The 19730-nt window shown below is 40.7% G+C and overlaps 1 protein-coding gene across 3 annotated transcripts in view; it reads left to right on the top strand.

Moving 5' to 3' along the window:
* The window catches only part of PPARG (peroxisome proliferator activated receptor gamma), a 54453-nt gene that overhangs the window by 21309 nt on the left and 13414 nt on the right, over positions 1 to 19730 (top strand). For all 3 annotated transcript variants that reach the window (XM_065845918.2, XM_071813321.1, XM_071813320.1), the window contains 3 exons: positions 10354 to 10581; positions 12264 to 12433; positions 13396 to 13534. In XM_065845918.2, the coding sequence (XP_065701990.1) occupies positions 10362 to 10581; positions 12264 to 12433; positions 13396 to 13534 (529 nt within the window). In that variant the 5' untranslated portion in view covers positions 10354 to 10361. The remainder of the gene's footprint in view (positions 1 to 10353; positions 10582 to 12263; positions 12434 to 13395; positions 13535 to 19730) is intronic.

Raw genomic sequence — 19730 nt, 5'->3', positions numbered from 1 at the left:
TGCAAAGAACATTGATCTAAATATGTGATAAGTATCCTACACTATTGAGAACAATAATTATCGAATCACATGTAAAAACACGTCAACATATTTTAGTTGGGAATATTTTGGAGGGTCAAAAGTACAGTAGTCAGATGACAAGAGATTGCTGCTGAAAAGTGGCTGAGCAGGTTAGATGCTTCTGGGTTCATACAGTTGAGAAGGTTAATTTTTCTTTTGCTAATTTAACAGATGAAAGAGACACATTTGTGCAACAGATGATAGGTGGACAAAAGTTCATGTGTCTGTATTATTATAATTTTAGTTGAGTAATGTTACTATAGGCTGGCGCGAGGCCTGCCGGTCTGTATCGTCAGAGCGGGGTGCTCGTTGGAGTTGTGCGTGGTGTTTGTCTTGTTGAGTAACGGCAGCACTGACGCTGGAGTGGAAAGCGGGGTCCTGCAGCCCCACGCTGCGCCCAACACAGCGTGGAAATGACTGCGTTCCACACACAACCTGAACTTGTTTGGTGCCAGATTGATTTAGGGGGCTCCTGGGAGCGGAGAATGCTAAATGTTGAGCCCTCTTTAGTACCATTTATCTACTTTCTCAAGCTTTGATGTGCTTGAACTAGCTTGACATCGCAGAGTTTAGTGGCTATGTGCACACATATACAGCGAGTGTTATCTTGGCATATATCAGGAATTATATGCAATTATATATTAAAAAATTAAATCTAGGAAAGCGTGTTCCCCCTCATGCTGAGATATTTCCTGTGTTTGGTACACAAATAGCACTAATAATGTTTGCACTAATGAATCAGTTTTGCGACATGGTGCTTTTTATCTTTTAGGACTTAGTGATTGTCCAACAGTTAAACTATTGGAAGTGATACTAAATAAAAAAGCATTCAATCAAATTATATGGGCGCTACGTATAGTCTTGCCATGTTCAAATACATTGTGCAGTTTTAGTATTTTAGAAGATGACAGCTTTGTGATGAAAACGGCCCGTCCTGATAGGAGAGAAGCATTTTTATGGATAATTTGCAATGTGTCTGACTGCCAGGAAAAACTTTAAAAGTGGGATTTAATTCAAGGAATGAGTTTAAACTCATGTTGCTTTTCTTCCTCCTCCTCCTCTTCCTGTGGGAGTATTGAGTATTCTGCCATGGCAGGGAACTGCATTTGGGATATTAATGAGTGTATTTTGTCCTATTACGGTTGTGTGCCTTATTAGCTCATCTCTTGGAAACAATGCTGAAGTTGCCTGTCCTGTGAACGCTGAACAGCATTGACGTGACAGGGGCTGAGGAAAGAGAAATCTCCCAGGCTTCCTACCACCAGTGTTATCCGTCCGCAAACAGACCTTGGGAAAGTCTCTGCTACTGAAAGCATTGAGAACACCTTATGTGGTTAGTTAAGTATTGATATTATAAAGATTCTTCAGGCTCAGTATAAAATTTATTGCACCTAAGATGTCTTAGAAGACAAAAATTAACTGGATATTGTGCACATAATATACAACATTTACTATTAAATTTATTAATACTTCCAAAAGAAACACAAACTTCGTGTGCAGATTTCAGTCCTGTAAGGAAATACATCTGTTTTTAAATATATTGATAAATTGGTACCTTAGTTGGTAATTATTGACTAAGCACCATTTTTAAGACTCCATGATTAGCATATTAAAATAGATTAAAAGGTGCAGTGATAATGACCTAATGAAACTAAATAAACAATGGAGCCTTATTGTCCTGTAAATAGCTGCAGTGCCTACACATCTCATCTATTTTGCCATACTATATGCTTAAATCTTTGATAATCTTGCACAGGCTTAAGAAGCCACAGAGGAATTTGCTAATTTTCATATAATGCATCATGTGAGCACAATATAAATTTACTAGATAGCATTTCTATTACAGTTGAATATTTTGGGACAGTGTTTAAATGTACAGTAAGTATCTGGCTGAACATTGAATCTAGGCTTTCATGGCAGTTTATTTTATGAACTCTGGGCACGGTGTTGTGACTGTGGTTAGTGAGGAATAGGAATTCTGTATAGAAAGCACGGCATTTTATGAGAAGCTAATTTCTTATGGATCTGTATTACAACATACACTGATTTATTTGTGTGCATGCGTATGTATGATACGTAATTTAATAATATACCCTACCTAAAGAAGTCCTCCCTTAGCCGGGAAATGAGTTTTTAAAGTGCTTGCCATACAAATGAGCATTTTGCTTAACTGGGGCTTAAACACTGAATTTCTATTGAAGCGATAAACTTTCTATTGACTTCAGAACAAGTTTGATAGCATCGGAAAGCAGTCACAGGTTAGGCGTGAGTCTGCTTATGAAACTTCTGCATGTGGCATTTGCTTTTAAAATACTTTTAATGGCATCTACCAGGCTGCTCCTGGGCTGTCACGTGCAGCGGGTGAAGCTTTGCTCTCTACAGCCCGGTTCTGCACATGTTAAAATCCAGTTGTGTTGCCCCGAGGCCGCTGCCGTGCCGGGAGAGCCCGGCAGTGGGCACATCTCACCGCGCTCTGCCAACGGGGGCAAAGGGCTCCCGTAAGGCGCCGGCTTCTTCCGATTGCAAAACCGAAGGTGATTCATTGCCTATCTATCAGGATCCTTTTTTAAATCACAGTGATTCATGGACAGCAACGCCTACATTTTATGTCATGAGATAGTTTTACAATATTGCCGGTGCAAGTTAGGGACATGTTGTTTGTTTCTGGTTTCCTCAAATCCCTCAAAACCAAAATGATCCAGAATTGAGCTCCACTAATGCACGTGGGCATATTGTAAATACCGATGTATTATCTTCACCCATTAGAATTCTGTAGACATTTATTTTGATTTTTATATTAGCAATCCAATGATATCTTGTTTTTCAGATTTTTATGCTTCTGCAGTAGTTTCTGTTCACTGGAACGAAATAACAATAATTTCCATTTTGAAGACTGGGAGGTATTTTAAGATATTTTTGAACAAAAAGCATTGGAAGAGAAGTCTATCATCAGGATTAATTTTAGTTTCAATACAAGGCGCCTCACAAAGCATGGATTGCAGCTGTATGGAACTAAATAGCTGCTCCGTTTTCCTGCTCGAGTGCTTCTAAGAACCATTCGAGAGTCCTTTCCCATAAACGCTGTGAGTTACCAGAGCAGAAATGATCCTGCAGCTCGGCGTTCGGTCGGGGACAGCAGGACATTTTCATTCCTGTTGTGAGTCTTTCAACACCCAACACCGTGTCACCTCCAGACGTTTGTAGCTGTGTTCTCTATGATCTTGAAGTGCCGTTCCTCTGAAATCTGAGCTGTCTACTACGTTTTCCAAATATATAAATCGCTATTTCTTACACAGCTGTCTCCTGTTGTCCGATATTCCCATTTTCTATTTAGTCTGTTATTTGAGCACAGCCTTGCAATAGATTTCTTTCATAAGCTGAAATAACTTGAAGTTTCATTGATATCTATCCAGTATGAGAATGCAACAACCCCTACCTTAAATAATTAAAATGCGATTGTAGAATTTGTAGCATTTCTGAGTAGCCCGTGGTGGTTGTGGAGCTTGTTTCTCATTTGCACTTCTATTTTTTGTATATTTATATTTAAAATGGTTCATGTTGCTGCAAGGGTATAAAAAGCTGCTGTTTCAAATAAGAACCCAGACCATTTACAATTTTGTGTGAATTCCATAGGCACAGACTAGAAAATATATCTTAAATTAAACAGCTCTGTTGTTCCCTGAATGGCCTTTTTTCTGGTGTGTTTCTATTAGCAGCCACCACCTGAACATTGTAGTAAATTTTATGGACTGTGATTTTAGTGATCACGGCTTGTAGTTATAATTCAGTTATAGGAATAAAATACATTTCATACTGATATATGTGTTCTCCATTTTTGGCCTTTTCAAGTGTTTGGACTTTGACCATTCCTCAGATTTCTTCTGCTGCTTTCCCGTGCAGCCTTGCTGGGAGGATGACGGGGTTGACTCCCCCCTTACTTTTTATTTGGCTTTTTGAAGGACCTTGGTGTCACGGTTCTCTGCAGAGCACAGGGCACCGCTTGGATTTCTCAGCCTGGTTCTCAACTCTTGAACCGTTTGCATTTTGAGGCCGTGACACAAACTTGCATCAGGTGGCAGCGTTTTGGGATGTTCCGGGAGTACCTGGTTTGTCGTCACACCTTTCGCATTCCACTCAGCCCCAGCTTAGCACGTTTTGCGATCAGAATTTGGGTCCGTGCTGGTTCTGCAGGTTGGTACAGCGGACTGCAAAGAGAGACTTTCATAAGCTGATACCCCTCCCACTCGGTGATTAACCCTTCGGGTGTGCTTGGCGGCTGCACCCTCCACAGCGCTCACACACCGACCCTCCACCTCTGCCCAAACCTGCAACAAAACCCTTTTGTCTAGAACCAGTAGCATTATTTTCATACAGAAAGTTTATTCCCAGTCTTTCAAAAGTCAATCGTATGTTGGGTATCGTATGTTGGGTATCATATGTTGGGTATTGTGTATTGGGTATTGTATATTGGGTATTGTCAGGTGTCTTTCCTAATGGACATGGTCAGTCTGGGGCCATGTTTAGATGGCTCGAGGGTTGGATCTGAGGAACAGAGAAGAAAATGTCATCTGTTGTCCTGATCTTGTGCTTGGCATCAGGGCTGGCAGTAAAAGCAGCGCGCCAAGAGCTGACTTCTTCACTAAGTCACTCCTTACCATGGAGCTGATTTTGACACTCAAGATTTGCTGGAGGACACTAGGTACTTTCTTTGTTTTTACAGGTAAATTAAGGGGACTGAGGAGCTGTAGTTTAGAGTTGCCTAACTGAAAGAAATCCATAATATTTTTGATAAATTCCTGCTTGAAAAGATGAAAAGCAGGTGTACAGAGGCAGAGGGACAAGCAGGAGTGTGCTGGAGTCCGGGGCGCACACGGAAGCACTGGTATTGCTGCTACAATGCGCAGATCTAGGGCAGGAATGCTGAAAGGTAATACTGAGTTTTCGAAGATTGTCTGAATTTAAAATGCAAAGATTTGTCACTACTTATTCTATCAGTTGCCTAACTAAGCCTGGGTCCTTTCCCCACAGTCATAGTGGTTTCTAGTGTGTAATCTGCTTGGAAGAAGGCTGCTTTGGATAATTGTTCTAAGTCCTAGCAATATACACGTGTCATCACATAAATGAAACATGAATTATACCTATGTTTTCTATATGTACGTAGATTTTAAAAAATCCTTTTTATCTCTGCTTTTTAGTAAAGCAAACATAGCAATACAAACTTCTGTAATGGGATTTTAAAGCAAGTCTTTATAGCTTTTTGCTGTTACTTACCCAAACACTGAATTGCGAGTATCAGCCAGCAGGGCTCTTTGAATGTACCTGTTTGTTTGTTTGTTTGTCTGTTGAGAGCATCGCTGGCTGTGTCAGCAGAGTCCTAGAAAAGAGCGGTTTTAGTTAAGTTGTGCTCCCCCTGCTGACCCCGCAGCAGCAGAACACGGAGCAGCGCGGGTCCGTGCGTGGAACTGTCACATTTAGGAACCTGCAGAGCGCACAGTGCTTGTTTTAACGTATTAAATGGAATATGCCCAAGAGCTTTGAGTCATTGTTTGCAATATAGAAAAAATGCACATACTTTGGTTCGACCAAAAGCAAATTACCTTTATTTTATGCAAACGCTGTCTATTAGATAAAGTCTGTTGTAACGGCAGATACCAGAAATGAAAAATGTATCATCTTCATGATTGAAGAAGGTATCTCCTCATGGCTTAAACTAAGATTAAGGCCTCGCTGTACTCAGGCACAATCAGGAATATTAACAATTTGTAGAAGACAGCTGTTTGAATGTAATGCGGAGAACAGGCCGGAGGGAAAGACAATGTTCTTCTGCTTGACGACTGGAGAACTGAGACAAAAGTTTCCTCCAGGGAAAAGTAAATGCAGTAAGATGATACAATTTTGTCTAAATAACCAGAAGAACAATTTATAGGACAAAGTGATACTGCTGTTCCAAGTCGTGCTGGAACTGCTGACCCATCTGCACCTCCCAGAGCCCGCCCTTAACCGCCCGTGGAGCACACGGTGTCACCAGCCCCTCTGCCTCACAGCGCGGCCTGGAAACAGTGCTGAGGAAAGTGAGATGTTGGCTGGAACCACTTGCCCATTGCCACACAGAATCTCTGTGTCAGAGGCAAGAACTGAGCTATTAAGAGGGGGATGCGGTTGTTCTGTCACAAGACAGAGTCCTTTTGCAACATTCTCTTCTAAAAGATCAATGAAGGTCTTTAATTCAGAGGACGTGGGGCCATTAGTTAGGGTAGTTTGTATTTTTGCAAGGCACACATAGAACATTTTATTGTTTGTCTTAAGTAGATAAATAAAATGCCCTTTCCCATCTCTATTTTGTTCTTGAAAGCTTGGAATGGTTGTGTGATCTTAACTGACTTGTGTATACAGCATATCAGAGATGGCCTCAATCTGCTGTAATTAAATTAATTGGAAAAAGTCCCATTAAGTTCTGCAGCACTTGCATTAAGTTTACTTGACAAACTCTGATATATTTTTACACGAGATGAATGAAATACGTTTTAATGTAATAAATAAATATTCACAGTATTTATATATTTATTCATATCTGTAAGTGTCCCTGTAGTATAATCATACCATTGCCTTGTTTTTACTAATGTTTCAGAGCTGAGGGGCTTTAACTAATTGTTTTTCTGATTTTCTGTAACTCCTATGAGGTTGGACGTTCTGGTTGCTTCACTAAATACCTCTAGGCTCATATTTTGGTAGTTTTGTCTGGAAAGAGCGAGTGCAGAATGTCGTGCAACAGGCCTTTCCGGCTACCTGAGCACAGGTAGTGTTTATGGGAGAGAGGAGCTTGCGATCCAGGATGCTTTTCATACCATGGTAATCTGGTATATTTTATGTCCTCCTAACATAAAAGATGTGCTGAATAACGTTCTTGGGAATTTACAATTGCTACTGAATGCAGTCACTTAATGATAAGATAGTTCTCTCAATCACCAGCAGCTGAACCGAGCGTAGGTTGTCCCTGCGGCTGGCAGGGCACACACACGTGTTGAGTGAGTTCGCGGCCCTTCTTGTGCTGCCCTGCACGGAATGGTCACCAGGGTGACATTAAATGCAGGGAAAGAGACTCAAAACAACTAGTCCCACATCTCAGTGTCTAATGGTGTCTCCTTCACTTCTGCCTTTTTAATAATTAGATGTGAAAGCGTGTTCATCTGACTGCATGTGAACGACCTCTCTGCTACTGTCCTGCTTAGATTTCGCTGGCCGAGAAAGATTTTTGCACATGAAAAACTTTTTATCCAGTGTTACATTTTTGTTACCTGGACCTCATCTGAGCTTGTGTAAGTTTTATGAGAGAAACCTGGACTAGTCTGTTGATTGGACTTACGCTTTGGATATCTTGGTGTCTTGCCATTCATCTTTTATGGGGTGGAAAACAGGCAAAATACACATCAGGAATCAAGTAAAGTTACACGCAAAATAGAAATATTTGTAAACTAACTATTAAACATAGGAATGATTTTCATGTTTTAGTCTTCAATAATGCAAGAATAAAACCAGACCGTAAAAGGTTTTCTCCATTCTAGTACATATAGAATAAAATAAAGCCAAACAGTAACATTCATTTTGTTTCCAGTGTAATAACAAATTTGATTAAATCGAACAGGATATCCATAATTTGACTAAGACTTAGCAGTCATGTGTGAAGGTTCAAACTTTCAAACTGTAATGAGATGCTGCGATTTTTATATCCAAAATCTGAGCAAACCTGAAAATTCTCATAGTTCAGCAATGTTTAGGAGTAATATTAATGTGGAATCATTGATGCATAAAGAAATGCTGTAATCTGCATCTTGTTAACCAGAAATAGAGAAACGAGGAAAGCGAAGGTGAGGTGGGAGCCCCACGTTCTCCAGGAGCCCTTCTGGGGTCGTGGAAATTAAAATCCATGTTAATTGTACAGAGCTAAGGCCTTGTCAATTCACATTTACAACATAGCCCAAGATAACTGTTTCCAATGGAAGGAAAACAGTTAAAAATGCACCTGAAAACCTTTTTCTGTGTTCAGTAAAACCTATCCACTTGTGGCATTTTACTTCTATTTGAACAGAAGACTTCAGATCACGCACGTATGTGTATGTGTAGATGTATAGCATCCTTGCTGGGTACCTTTGCGGACATCTTAGATGAAATTATAACATAGACAACGTAAAAATAAACATTTCTTGTAGTGGAATGATTTAGCAAAGCCTTTTTAGCTGCCTTAAGATGAGAAGAACAGATATTGCTGGTCGTGGCGTGTCGCCCCCTGGAAGGGGTCGAGTTTATAGGTTCTACTCAAAGAATTGTAAGTGGCTGCTGATTCCTGACTTTATTACCTTAGAGCAGAAATATGAGCAGCATGAAATGGAATTACTTTGTGACTCATAGTAGCTGATAGGTGCACCCACAATGCCCTGGTTATTTTCTTCAGTGTAATCTTGACAGTTTTATGTTCTCCATTCCCAGCATAGAGAATGTGTGTGTGATGTGAACAGATGCATAGGAAGAAAACAGTAACAGCTTACTTTTATTAATTTATTTTAATTTTGCTTCTTCTAAGAGTACTAAAATCTAGACGTCGTCATTGTGGTCTAGAAACATTTCTACAATGAAAGTGCTGCAGCATTATCAGGAGACTTTGCCAAAACCAGAAAATTGCTGCTAAGGAATTACTCTCACCTCTTAGCTCTGGGAGTTTGTGCCCAGCCAGCAGACCTCTGGGTCTTTCTGAGTGAATTTCATGGACGTGCTGCGTTGTAACGATTCAGGAGTTTCAAAGAGTTCATCGCATTGCACATAATGCAGTTCTCCAAAGCACGACGGTCATTCACCGTCATGCACTGAAACACAGGCTGGCCTTAACGTGTTGTTCAGCTCACGGTGCTTTGCAAACTGTAGCCTTTTAAACTGAAAATGCAGAGTGATAATGCCTCAAGATTGTGAGAACATTGTTATAGTTTTATGCATGATGTAGGAAAAATGTTGGATTTTAACATCTTTTCTGTGTATAATACAGAATTTGAGCCCAGTGATTCAGTATCTCTGTTCAGTGAGTGACTTAAGCCTGTGCTTAAGCACCTGTGTGTGCAGCATGGGACCCAGCAGCGGTGCTTCTGTTCCACCGGAGTGGGAATTTCTGATCTGACATTTAAGAATAAGTAAGATATCTTACAACATTTGTTGTCAATATGTTCAGAGTAGAAGAACTAAAGGGTTGTGCTGCGAGTCCTACAAGGTGGGAGAAGAATGACGGTGACTTGCCTGGAGAAAGATCAAGAGAACTGTGACCATTTCCAGCATGAGGGCCTTAGCGCCTCAGCACAGCTCGGGGGAACGGTCAAATCAAGGGATGAGCACAAAATTATAGAGCAGCTCTGGTCCACGATATTCATTTTGCAGCGGGACATGGTAGTTTTGATTCGAAGCAGATCAAATCAAAGTCCCTGTTATCTAGAGGTTAAAGGCCACCCACTCGATTGGGTCTAAAGTCCAAATTAAACAGCCAAAGTGACCAAGTTATTTTAGTTCTGTAACATCAGTTCTATTTTTAGATTAGAATGTTCTGTTTAAAAATCATGGAAAATGAGAGACAGACCCTGGTTATAAACCAGTGAGTGTTCTACACTTGCTGTTAATTACAGACCTTTTAATAGTTGAAAAACATCTAAACATCTAAGCCAACTATCAGAAGAGGACTCAGAAAAATGTTTTATATCTTGATCTGAATTCACTGGATTTGCTGAAGATTTTTGCAGATTGACGCTTTTTATTTGTTTACTACTTCCAAGAGCTGCATAAATACATATGGAATTTGGAAAGTCATAAATTACATTTCCTTGTGCCTTGGGTTTAAGACTCTGGGATCATTGGTCTGTTTTAATGACTTGCATGCTTACTAAAGTACAGAAATGTTTCATAAATATACTATTAAAATGCAGGTGTGTTTCGTTTGACCATTCAGAATTATTTAGGTGGTCATTTTTCCCATATCTGGTACTGAACCCGGCTATCGGAGCCTTCCCAAGAGGAGCCTCAGGGCTGGGTTAAGTGCCCGGTGTTATCCAGGCAATGTCACTCCACAGCCTTATCCATTATATGGTGACAAACTCAAGCCAAATGATAGATGGGTTCCCCAGACCTGCACCTGATTGTGAGTTTGTGTCTCCACCCATTGGACTCAGGGCAACGGGACCTCAGCTTAGGCCCCAACTCATTACAGAGGTCACAAGCTGCTTCTAAAATGTCTGTTTCTTTTTTTATTATTATTTCTTTCAGAGATTACAATGGTGGACACAGAAATGCCGTTTTGGCCCATTAATTTCGGAATTAGCCCGGTGGATCTTTCTGCGATGGATGATCATACACATTCCTTTGACATCAAGCCATTTACCACTGTTGATTTTTCAAGCATTTCTTCGCCGCACTATGAAGATATTCCTCTCGCCAGGACTGACCAGACAAGCTTTGACTATAAATATGATATCAAGCTCCAGGATTGCCAAAGTATGCTTTCATTTAAAATATTTCCTTCATGTTCCCCTTGCTCCATTCTCTGCAAAGTGTACCATCAGCACCAGGAGTTAGAATATTCAGATGCCTAACTGCTGTGCCACCAGAGGTGTCCATAGGATATCCTTGCAGGACAGACAGAATACATATAGCAGACCTTCACCCTCCCAGAGCAGCAGTTGGAGATCAGGCAAGATAATAGAAAGTATCTAAAATGACATGAAATACTTTGTGAACCCCAACCATTTGTTTCTGAAACCTCCAGTCTCCTACTCGTGTATCCAGTGTGTGAATTGTCCTTTGAAGCTCTGTGCACACGGTGCAGAATAAATAGCCTGGGTGTTAAAAAATGCCCCAGCATTCACAGCATATTCATTATTAATTTGCGTAGCTTTTAAATTCCAACCAGCCTAAGAAAATGATGGAGTAGAAGTAGTGGCTACATCTGAGTCACGACACTGATATAAGTTTTATTAGTGTTCCAAGTGCAGGCATAACCGTGGATTATTTACACACTGTGCAAAATGCTCCTCTTGCCAGGCGCAGTAAAAACTTACCCGGAACTCTGCTCTTGAGACAGGAAGTGACCTGTTCCTAAATGAGTTGTTCCTGCGTTCCTGCTCCAGGTAGGAGTGTGAGGAACTCTGAGAGATGCACTTGGCCTGCTTCAATCTGACATCACTCTTGTCGGTAGCAATCTGGACAGGAATTCCTTCAGGGAGTTCTCGTGTTTAATTTTGGTTGCACAGCAAAGCAAGCGCTGCGTGCCTCTGCGTTACTTAGGAAATGAATTCAAATACAGTTTTCCAGCTAGTAATTTATTTGTCTTTTGTTTAATTAGAAATGTCCATAACAATTTAATAGCAACCTAGAGAGTGCAGTAGAGTCTCTTTATCTCTACTTAGATGAATTTCCACTTTTCCTGCTTCTTCCTAGTTTATATAGGAAAGAAAACTTTCTAGTTTGTATAGTGTAGCCAGTCTGGAAGAGAAAAATGTTCACCTTATTGTAACACGACATCTGTTATGTTGTTCCCAGATGTGATATGATGCAATGTTATAGTGTCCAGTGTCACGGCTTGATTTAAAGAGATCATATTTGGTTGGTTGAGCTTGTTCAATATTGCAAATTGCTCTTTTAATTAGAAACTTTCAGAAGAGAAATGAAACTCTGAACTGCATCCAAAGCTGAACAGTGTTGGCCAAAAAAGAGAGAAATTTATTTAAATAACGAATATTATATTATCTAGTATATATGTGTATATATATATAACCAAACAATATATTATTCAATGTATATGTCTATTCAATACTTAAATATCTTCTAGGCTCGATTAGAAACTCCAGTCAATCTCCCTGCAGTAGTTCTGAATACCTTAACGTAACCCAGCCAGATTAGATACTGAGAAAAGCAAGGCCTTTCAAGCGTGAGGTCACCGTATAGAAATGTTCAATATCAGAATCTGCCTCTTGAAGGTTTTTCAGCCTATATCCTGCCGGTGAAATAGCTGCTGCCAGCTGACATCCCTTTACGTCCTTTCTTTACTACTCAGTTTGTATTTTAAAGCAGCCCTATGAATCTTTGTTAACTGTAATTGCTTGTGATTATTCTTTGCTGCTTCTTCTACATGTTGACTTATACTTAGAGCCTCTCGTTCAAATCTTCTCTATCCACAGGTGCCATCAAAATGGAGCCTCCTTCCCCACCCTATTTTGCAGAAAAGGTTCAGTTGTACAACAAAGCTCACGAGGACTCTTCCAACTCGCTGATGGCCATCGAGTGCCGCGTGTGCGGGGACAAGGCGTCAGGGTTCCACTACGGCGTGCACGCCTGCGAGGGCTGCAAGGTGCCTTTTTGGTGCTTTTCTTCTACTTTTGTCAATTAGGCAATTGTATTTCATTCCTGCTGTGTTGGAAGTCCCTTGTAGAATCTGAATTCATACAACGCAGCAAAAGGAGGTGAACGCCCAACTCCAAAGCTTGATGCTCCGAGCAATTTAAAATTCAGGCTTTGTGAATCTGGTCGATTAGAGTTTCTTTGCCCAGTTGACACATTTCTCGGTGACTACTGAAGAGTCTGGTGGTATTAAAGACTGTGGGTTTCTGCTGTGAAACTCCACAGGATATTAATGTTCAATGATATTTAGTGTTTATAACACATAGAGGACAAACGAATGGTAGAAAAATTGACCATCCTCAAGAATTAGAAAAGAAATGCCAGGGAAATAAATTAATAACAATTCATTGAGTTCAAAGAAAAACATTGCAGAGTTTGATGTGAAATTCTCACCTTCTCTATTCTCAATATCTTGAGAATAACTAATAGTAAAGACCCAATGCAGAGCTTGAATAAAACTGGAGCACTGAATTAGGAACACAAATAAAGCAATAAGTATTCTGTTGATTACTTAAATTACGAAGAATGATATAAGTAAAAGTTGGCATTATGCTTTTATTGTTGTTATTATTCGCTGTGAGAAAAAATCAATTGTTAGAAGGAATTATGATAAATTTGGATAAAGAACGTAAATCCTCTTTAAGTACTCAGACTCAAAAATCAATCTTTGAAATAGAATAAAAAAATCATTAGTTGGGAAAGAAAACTTAAACAGATACCACATACCTCTTTGTATTTCCTTGTGATCAAACTGCTGATGGCAGAATTTTTGGATTGTTGTGATTTATAAAACATTTTCTACATTGGTAGTGAACTTTGAATTTTGAAAATGCCATGTTCACTTAATAGCGTAATGTCTCGAAGCAGCGGAACAATCGGAGCTTTGCTTCCATGTTTTTATGTTTATTTCAGGGCTTTTTTCGACGAACAATCAGACTAAAGCTAATTTATGACAGGTGTGATCTTAATTGCCGCATCCATAAGAAAAGCAGGAACAAATGTCAATACTGCAGGTTTCAGAAGTGCCTCGCTGTTGGGATGTCGCATAACGGTGAGTGCACACAGCATGTTTTCAAACCAGCGCGTCTCGTCTGGAAATAACATGAAACATTGATGTGGTTACTGAATGTGCTGCTTTAACATCTCCACTCTTCTGTTTCCGTACACTAGGCAGTTCAGAAATACCTATCAGAGAGATTGCTTCTGAGCTTGTGAGATTATGTATATGATTGCAGATTACTTTCAATAGAAAAATCAGATAGGCAGAGATGTGCACTTATTGATATAATACATAATATACGAGTTGGTTTTACTCTCCATCATTCTTGCTCATTACACTGTTGGTTGTTCTTCCTGAACACATTCCTAGTGTAATTGTTAGTTTTCAGTTCCGTCTTACTTTCTGCAAACTGTAGCTCAATACCCCTTTCCTCTAAGTGGAAAATTTAATTACAAAAAACGGACTTGAGAATTTACCAAAAGGTTGTGAATAATAACAACTCGCATAGGACACTTACTGAGGACAGTCAGCATCACTAAGTTAACAATTCCTCATCCTAGAACACAACGTACTTTAAATGAATGGGCCAGACCCTGTACTGTTTTAAACCCCCCTGTCCTCCTCCTTCCTAGGACCCCCACATCTGGGCATAGATTGCGATGTGTGGTAAGTAGGAGCGTGGCGCTCCTCAGCATGCTGGTCCAGCTCCATCACCCGTGTGTGTAACCGTGATTCCCTGTGACGTGCACGGGCCGAGAGCCCAACACCCCGTCCCATCCCCTCCCCGCAAACTGCGCTTCCATTCCCACCGTGTCCTGGTCCTGGTCCTGGTCGCAAAGGTGCTTGCAGTCGTGTGTCTGCAGCCGTGGCCGGCTCTGGGGCTGCGTCCGCCACGCTAGGGCAGCGGATCGCATTGAGCGCATCACGATACCGCTCGCTTGCGTAGAATTCAGGACAAAGTCCCTCCGAACTTTACAATTAACATAGCAATTCATGTGGAAATACTTACTTATGAATGTTTGGACAGAAAGACATAATGAAGATTCTTTGCTGCCTCGCTTTGGCAAAGTTGACCGAAAACAGGAATTAAATGTCATAACATAGAGACTTATGTAATTCTAAGGGTAAAGAATTGCAAACATGACTGGGAAAATAATTTCTCTGTGGTTTTTTTAGAACTTTCATTATTTTCAATCTAAAAAAAATGAGTGTAGTGTCCCCAGGAGGAAAGCTTAACTGTGGTTTGCAAAGTTAATACATGCAGTGAATGTAAATTGCTATGGGAAATGTTTTGCTAATAGAAAATATGGTTCTCAGGTTCCTGGGATGCAACAGTAACACTTAAAAATAAATCTAATTTTGAAATGCTACTGTGGGTATTTTTATAGGTTTTATTATTATTGTTTTCAAGGTGCATGCCAAATTCTCTCATACCCCAGCAACACAGCTTCCCATCATGTCAGTGGGAACCATGTGCGTTTCTATCAGGAAGGGGAAGGCCAAGGCTGTTCTCTTTGGCTTAGTAACGTAAAGGGCCCAAGAAATATTTTTAAAATTAACATTTCACCTGCCATATTTCCCGGTCCAGCCCCTGTCTGGGTTATGGGAGCCAGGGAGGCACAGAGAGGAGGGGAAAGGGCCAAGTCCCGGGGCTCAAAGGGACGCTGCCGCTTGCTGTCACTGTGAGCTCACCCAGCAGGGAGGTTGTTGTGTTATAGTCAAGTGTCGACTTCTACATTGGCCTTTTTTGCTCACCCTGGTTACATTACACGGCATGAAACAGCACCCTCATCCCTCAATCATTTATAAATAAAAGAATTGATTAAAAAGAACCAAATTTCACCTTTGAAGACGCAGGCCCACGAAATGCAACACTGGATGTTGTCAATGGCAGAGAGACGTTTTTATGTTACAGGTTAAAGTTCATCCATTTGGGTAGTGAAGTTATCTGAATTTTAAGTGCTTGGCATCAGAACGTGGATTATTTGTTCCACTCCAGGACTGTCTGTGCATAGATACGTTACTGCAAAACGAATAGGGCCTTACAACAACGGGGAACGCAAGGAGCCACTCGCAGCTACAGCCACATTTTTTCACATATAAACGCGACATAACCACTTGGCTGAAGGTTAAAAAGCGCACTAGTGTTCTCATGCCTGGAATATTGTTTTCCTGTCCTCCTCCAGCCACAATGCTGCTCTGTGTTTAACCCCTCATTGCTCAGATTGCGTTCCGAAGTACCACTCAACAGAAGCTTGGTTCTTTGATTTTAGAAATTCCACTATTTTTTTCTCTCTTCTTCTAAAACTGCTATTTAGATAAAACCAGCTCCAAAATGGGCAACAGAGCACACATGGCAATGGTCTTTGTTATCAGCTCCATCTGGGCACGTGCTGCCAGCAAACTCAGGTGTCTGCCCTGGCTCTCTCGTGTGTTTCCTAGAGTAACAAACTGTCTTTATAATCTATTTAGGGACTCATTTATGCTCAGAAAAAAATTTCCATAATCTAGTTTAGGAAACTTTATTCTCACAATTCGTGAATTATGTCAGAAACCTTCCGAGACGCGTGTTTTCATGAGAGACAGTGTTTAAAAGAGGATCATGAAAGACCCACCTCTGTTAATCCGTCCTAAAGCACACTTTTACCCAGAAACACACGTGGAAATGATAGATAGCTAATAAACATACAATCCACACATAACATAGCACAGGTGCTCGTTTTCTTTCAGAGTAATCTTGGCATTTGCACAGACTTGCTATATAATTCAGTGTTACCTTTGGCAGTAGCACTTAGTTCTTTTGTTGTTTATAGGGGCTTTTCCTTTTTCGTTTACACAGAAGGAATTTAAAACAATCTTTGTTTTAAAAGAAACTACAACTCTGATCTTTGTAGAAAAATCAGCATCACAAGATAGCAAATTTCTGTGCAGCTTTACACACACACAGAATCCCAGAATGTCAGGGGTTGAAGGGCCCTGTAAAGCTCATCCAGTGCAATCCCCCCATGGAGCAGGAACACCCAGCTGAGGTTCCACAGGAAGGTGTCCAGGCGGGTTTGAATGTCTGCAGAGAAGGAGACTCCACAACCTCCCTGGGCAGCCTGGGCCAGGCTCTGCCACCCTCACCAGGAACAAGTTTCTTCTCATCTTTCAGTGGAACCTCTTGTGTTCCAGTTTGCACCCATTGCCCCTTGTCCTGTCACTGGTTGTCACCCAGAAGAGCCTGGCTCCATCCTGCTGACACTGCCCCTTTCCATATTGATCCCCAGGAATGAGTCCCCCCTCAGTCTCCTCTTCTCCAGCTCCAGAGCCCCAGCTCCCTCAGCCTTTCCTCACACGGGAGATGCTCCACTCCCTTCAGCATCTTGGTGGCTGCGCTGGACTCTCTCCAGCAGTTCCCTGTCCTTGTGGAACTGAGGGGCCACAACTGGACACAATATTCCAGGTGTGGCCTCCCCAGGGCAGAGCAGAGGGGCAGGAGAACCTCTCTGACCTACTGACCACCCCCTTCTAACCCACCCCAGGTGCCATTGGCCTTCCTGGCCACAAGGGCCCAGTGCTGGCTCATGGTCACCCTGCTGGCCCCAGGACCCCCAGGTCCCTTTTCCCTACACTGCTCCCTAATAGGTCATTCCCCAACTTATACTTTAATCACGTGTCATTTGATATAGTCTTCCTCCCTGGTTTTGGGCTTTATCTTCAAACCAGATAATATACATAATGGTGCTTGTCTTCATAAAATTTAGCACAGTGAACTCAATGTTCTGATTTAACATTCATGTTCACAGGGGGGTTTGTTTGTATATATAAAAGTTACACAAATTCTCAAACACACAGAAACAAAAAAATAGGTATTATTCCAACAAGAAAAATACTGAAACATGTAGTGAAGTAAGAACTAATATTTGGGGTTTATAGCACTTTTCATGAGGAGATCTCAGAGCACTTTTCAGGAAAATAAGTGTCACCATCACAAGCAAAATAAAAATAAATGATAGGTTGAAGAAGGTATCTATTCCAGAATTGTCAAGAGTAAAGGAAATATCAAGAGCATGATGAACTCCAATGCAAAATCTAAATTAATGGAAACACCAGAGCTTATCACACGTGCCTGCTTTGCAAAGGTAATTTGGTATCCTTTCTTGAGGATAACCAAACACACCAGAGCTGTGATGCTGGACCACGCTTAGTCCATTCCATTAAAGAAATAAACACAGTGTAAATTGCCATTTATTATAAATTCTACACCAGTGCTATTGGAAACTTTTAATAGAGAACTATCAACAATATGTTGTTTAGCAATGTCAAATCGCCAGCGTGGATACTGTAATTTACTTGCCAAGAGACTCTTGGCCAGGAGACGAGGCAGCGCACATGAACTAGGGCATAGGATAAGGGGCACATTTAGAAAATGCAGTATACGTACTACGCTGTCATACTGAAAACCAAAAGTAAGCCTGTTTTAGAGTGGCAGTGGCACTGAAAACTGCCACGAGTTTTACAACAGAAACTCTCCGGGTTAATTCTGGTAAACGTACTTGAAAACGCGGGCACTGGTCTGGTGCCCCTGTGTGAATCCCTAGAAGGTCTTTGTTACCTCCTTTCTGTCCTTTGACAAAGCGGTAAAACGATCTTCTTTAGTTATTCTCTAATGACAAAACTCCCTCTGTTGTGAAAATTCCTGGTCTTTTCAATATAATCTCTACATTAACCAGTTCTGTTTCAGTAGCCAGTGTCACAGCTGGTATATACACTGTGGTATATCCTTAAGAATGTTCCAGTAGATACTTGATTAAAAGAGGAGCATAAGAAAAGAAGAAGAAAAAAAATAGAAAAAATATGTAGCTGAATTAATTCCTTTGTAGCTATGCTGAATTTTTAAATCTTTGTATGTAGGTTATATGAAGTACCAACACGAACTCTCCTTGTGTTTGATATCAGGGTTTTGTACATCACTAACATTACCGTATGTCTATCCATGCACATTGCCTCTGTACAGCACGGGGTTGGTCTCTCTGAGCCGTTAGAGGATGCCATAGCAACTAATCTCAAGTTAATAATTTTTCTGTCAGTGTTTTGCTCTCGGAAGAAAGTAAGGCAGTTATGTCTCCCTCAAAACTCATGTTAGTAGCTGATTAGGAACACTTAGTGTTAAATACCTATGCCATGGTATATATGATCCAAACCAAAAATCAGTTGGCAATTATTCGAAATTTCCCATATGAAAAAATTACAAGCAACAGATATTTTCATGGGGAAAATAAAATAGAATGTGCTAATTTGTATGTATTGAACTAGGTTTCCTTTCCTGCTGATTTTTGTTCTGACATGTTAACTCCACCAATATCCAAGCGAACAGGATATACACAGCATGTGAATGCGGAGCCTCGGTGTGCTGAAACAGAAATGCGGTCCACTTGTAAAAGTAAATGACCAGGAAACAAGAGAACTGTTCGACAAATATTATATATGACAAATGGGTTTTATATGTTTTTTGACACAATTATTTACTCTTGTAAAACAGTGGCATTTTTGTCCATCAGCACACTGCAAGTATCTTCATAGAAGGAAAGTCATTTCCAAATTAAACCTCCCTAGTATAACCATTCATATGTATGATCTTAACAGCACTTTTACTTGATCCAGGGAAGACACTAACCGCTGAAAAAATATTTATAATACTACTATTTCTTCCTAAGGCCAAAATGAAAACCTTTCTTTCTTCCTTCTGTCTTGTGTTTTGATGCTCTTTTGTTCTGCTTTAGTTTTGTAAAATAAGTTAAATTCTGTTAAACCAGTCGTGATCTTGATGGCTCCATGTGAACGGACATCGCTGTGGGCAGTGAGCACAGGGGTGCTGGAGCGGGAGGTTTCCAGCCGCTTCACCTCGGTGTTGAGCAAGTGTTTCAAGTCTGCAGGCACACAGAGTTACCACGAAGAACTCAACCTTTTCTGGCTTATTTTTATTCCCTCCACAACCTTCTTTCTCATTCCTTAATTCTTTGGTAACACTTTATAGCACTTCCTACAGTAAGTTCTGTTGAACCATTGAGGAATTTTTTCCTGCAAGGCATGTGAGTGTTTTGTTTCTAAACAAATGAAGAATCCGAGATCCATATGGTGATTTGCCCAAAACAATACAAAGCTGAATGTGGTTCCTACCCTAAGCCAGCAGAATTTTAATACCCTAAAGATCCTTTACACTTCGGTTAGATGGGGAGCAGAATCAGTGGTTTTCACAGCTGTG

The sequence above is a fragment of the Patagioenas fasciata genome, chromosome 10 (genome assembly GCF_037038585.1).
Source record: "Patagioenas fasciata isolate bPatFas1 chromosome 10, bPatFas1.hap1, whole genome shotgun sequence".
Taxonomy (NCBI): Eukaryota; Metazoa; Chordata; class Aves; order Columbiformes; family Columbidae; genus Patagioenas; species Patagioenas fasciata.
The sequence above is the reverse complement of the archived record's forward strand: the minus strand, read 5'-3'. Positions and strand labels throughout refer to the sequence as shown.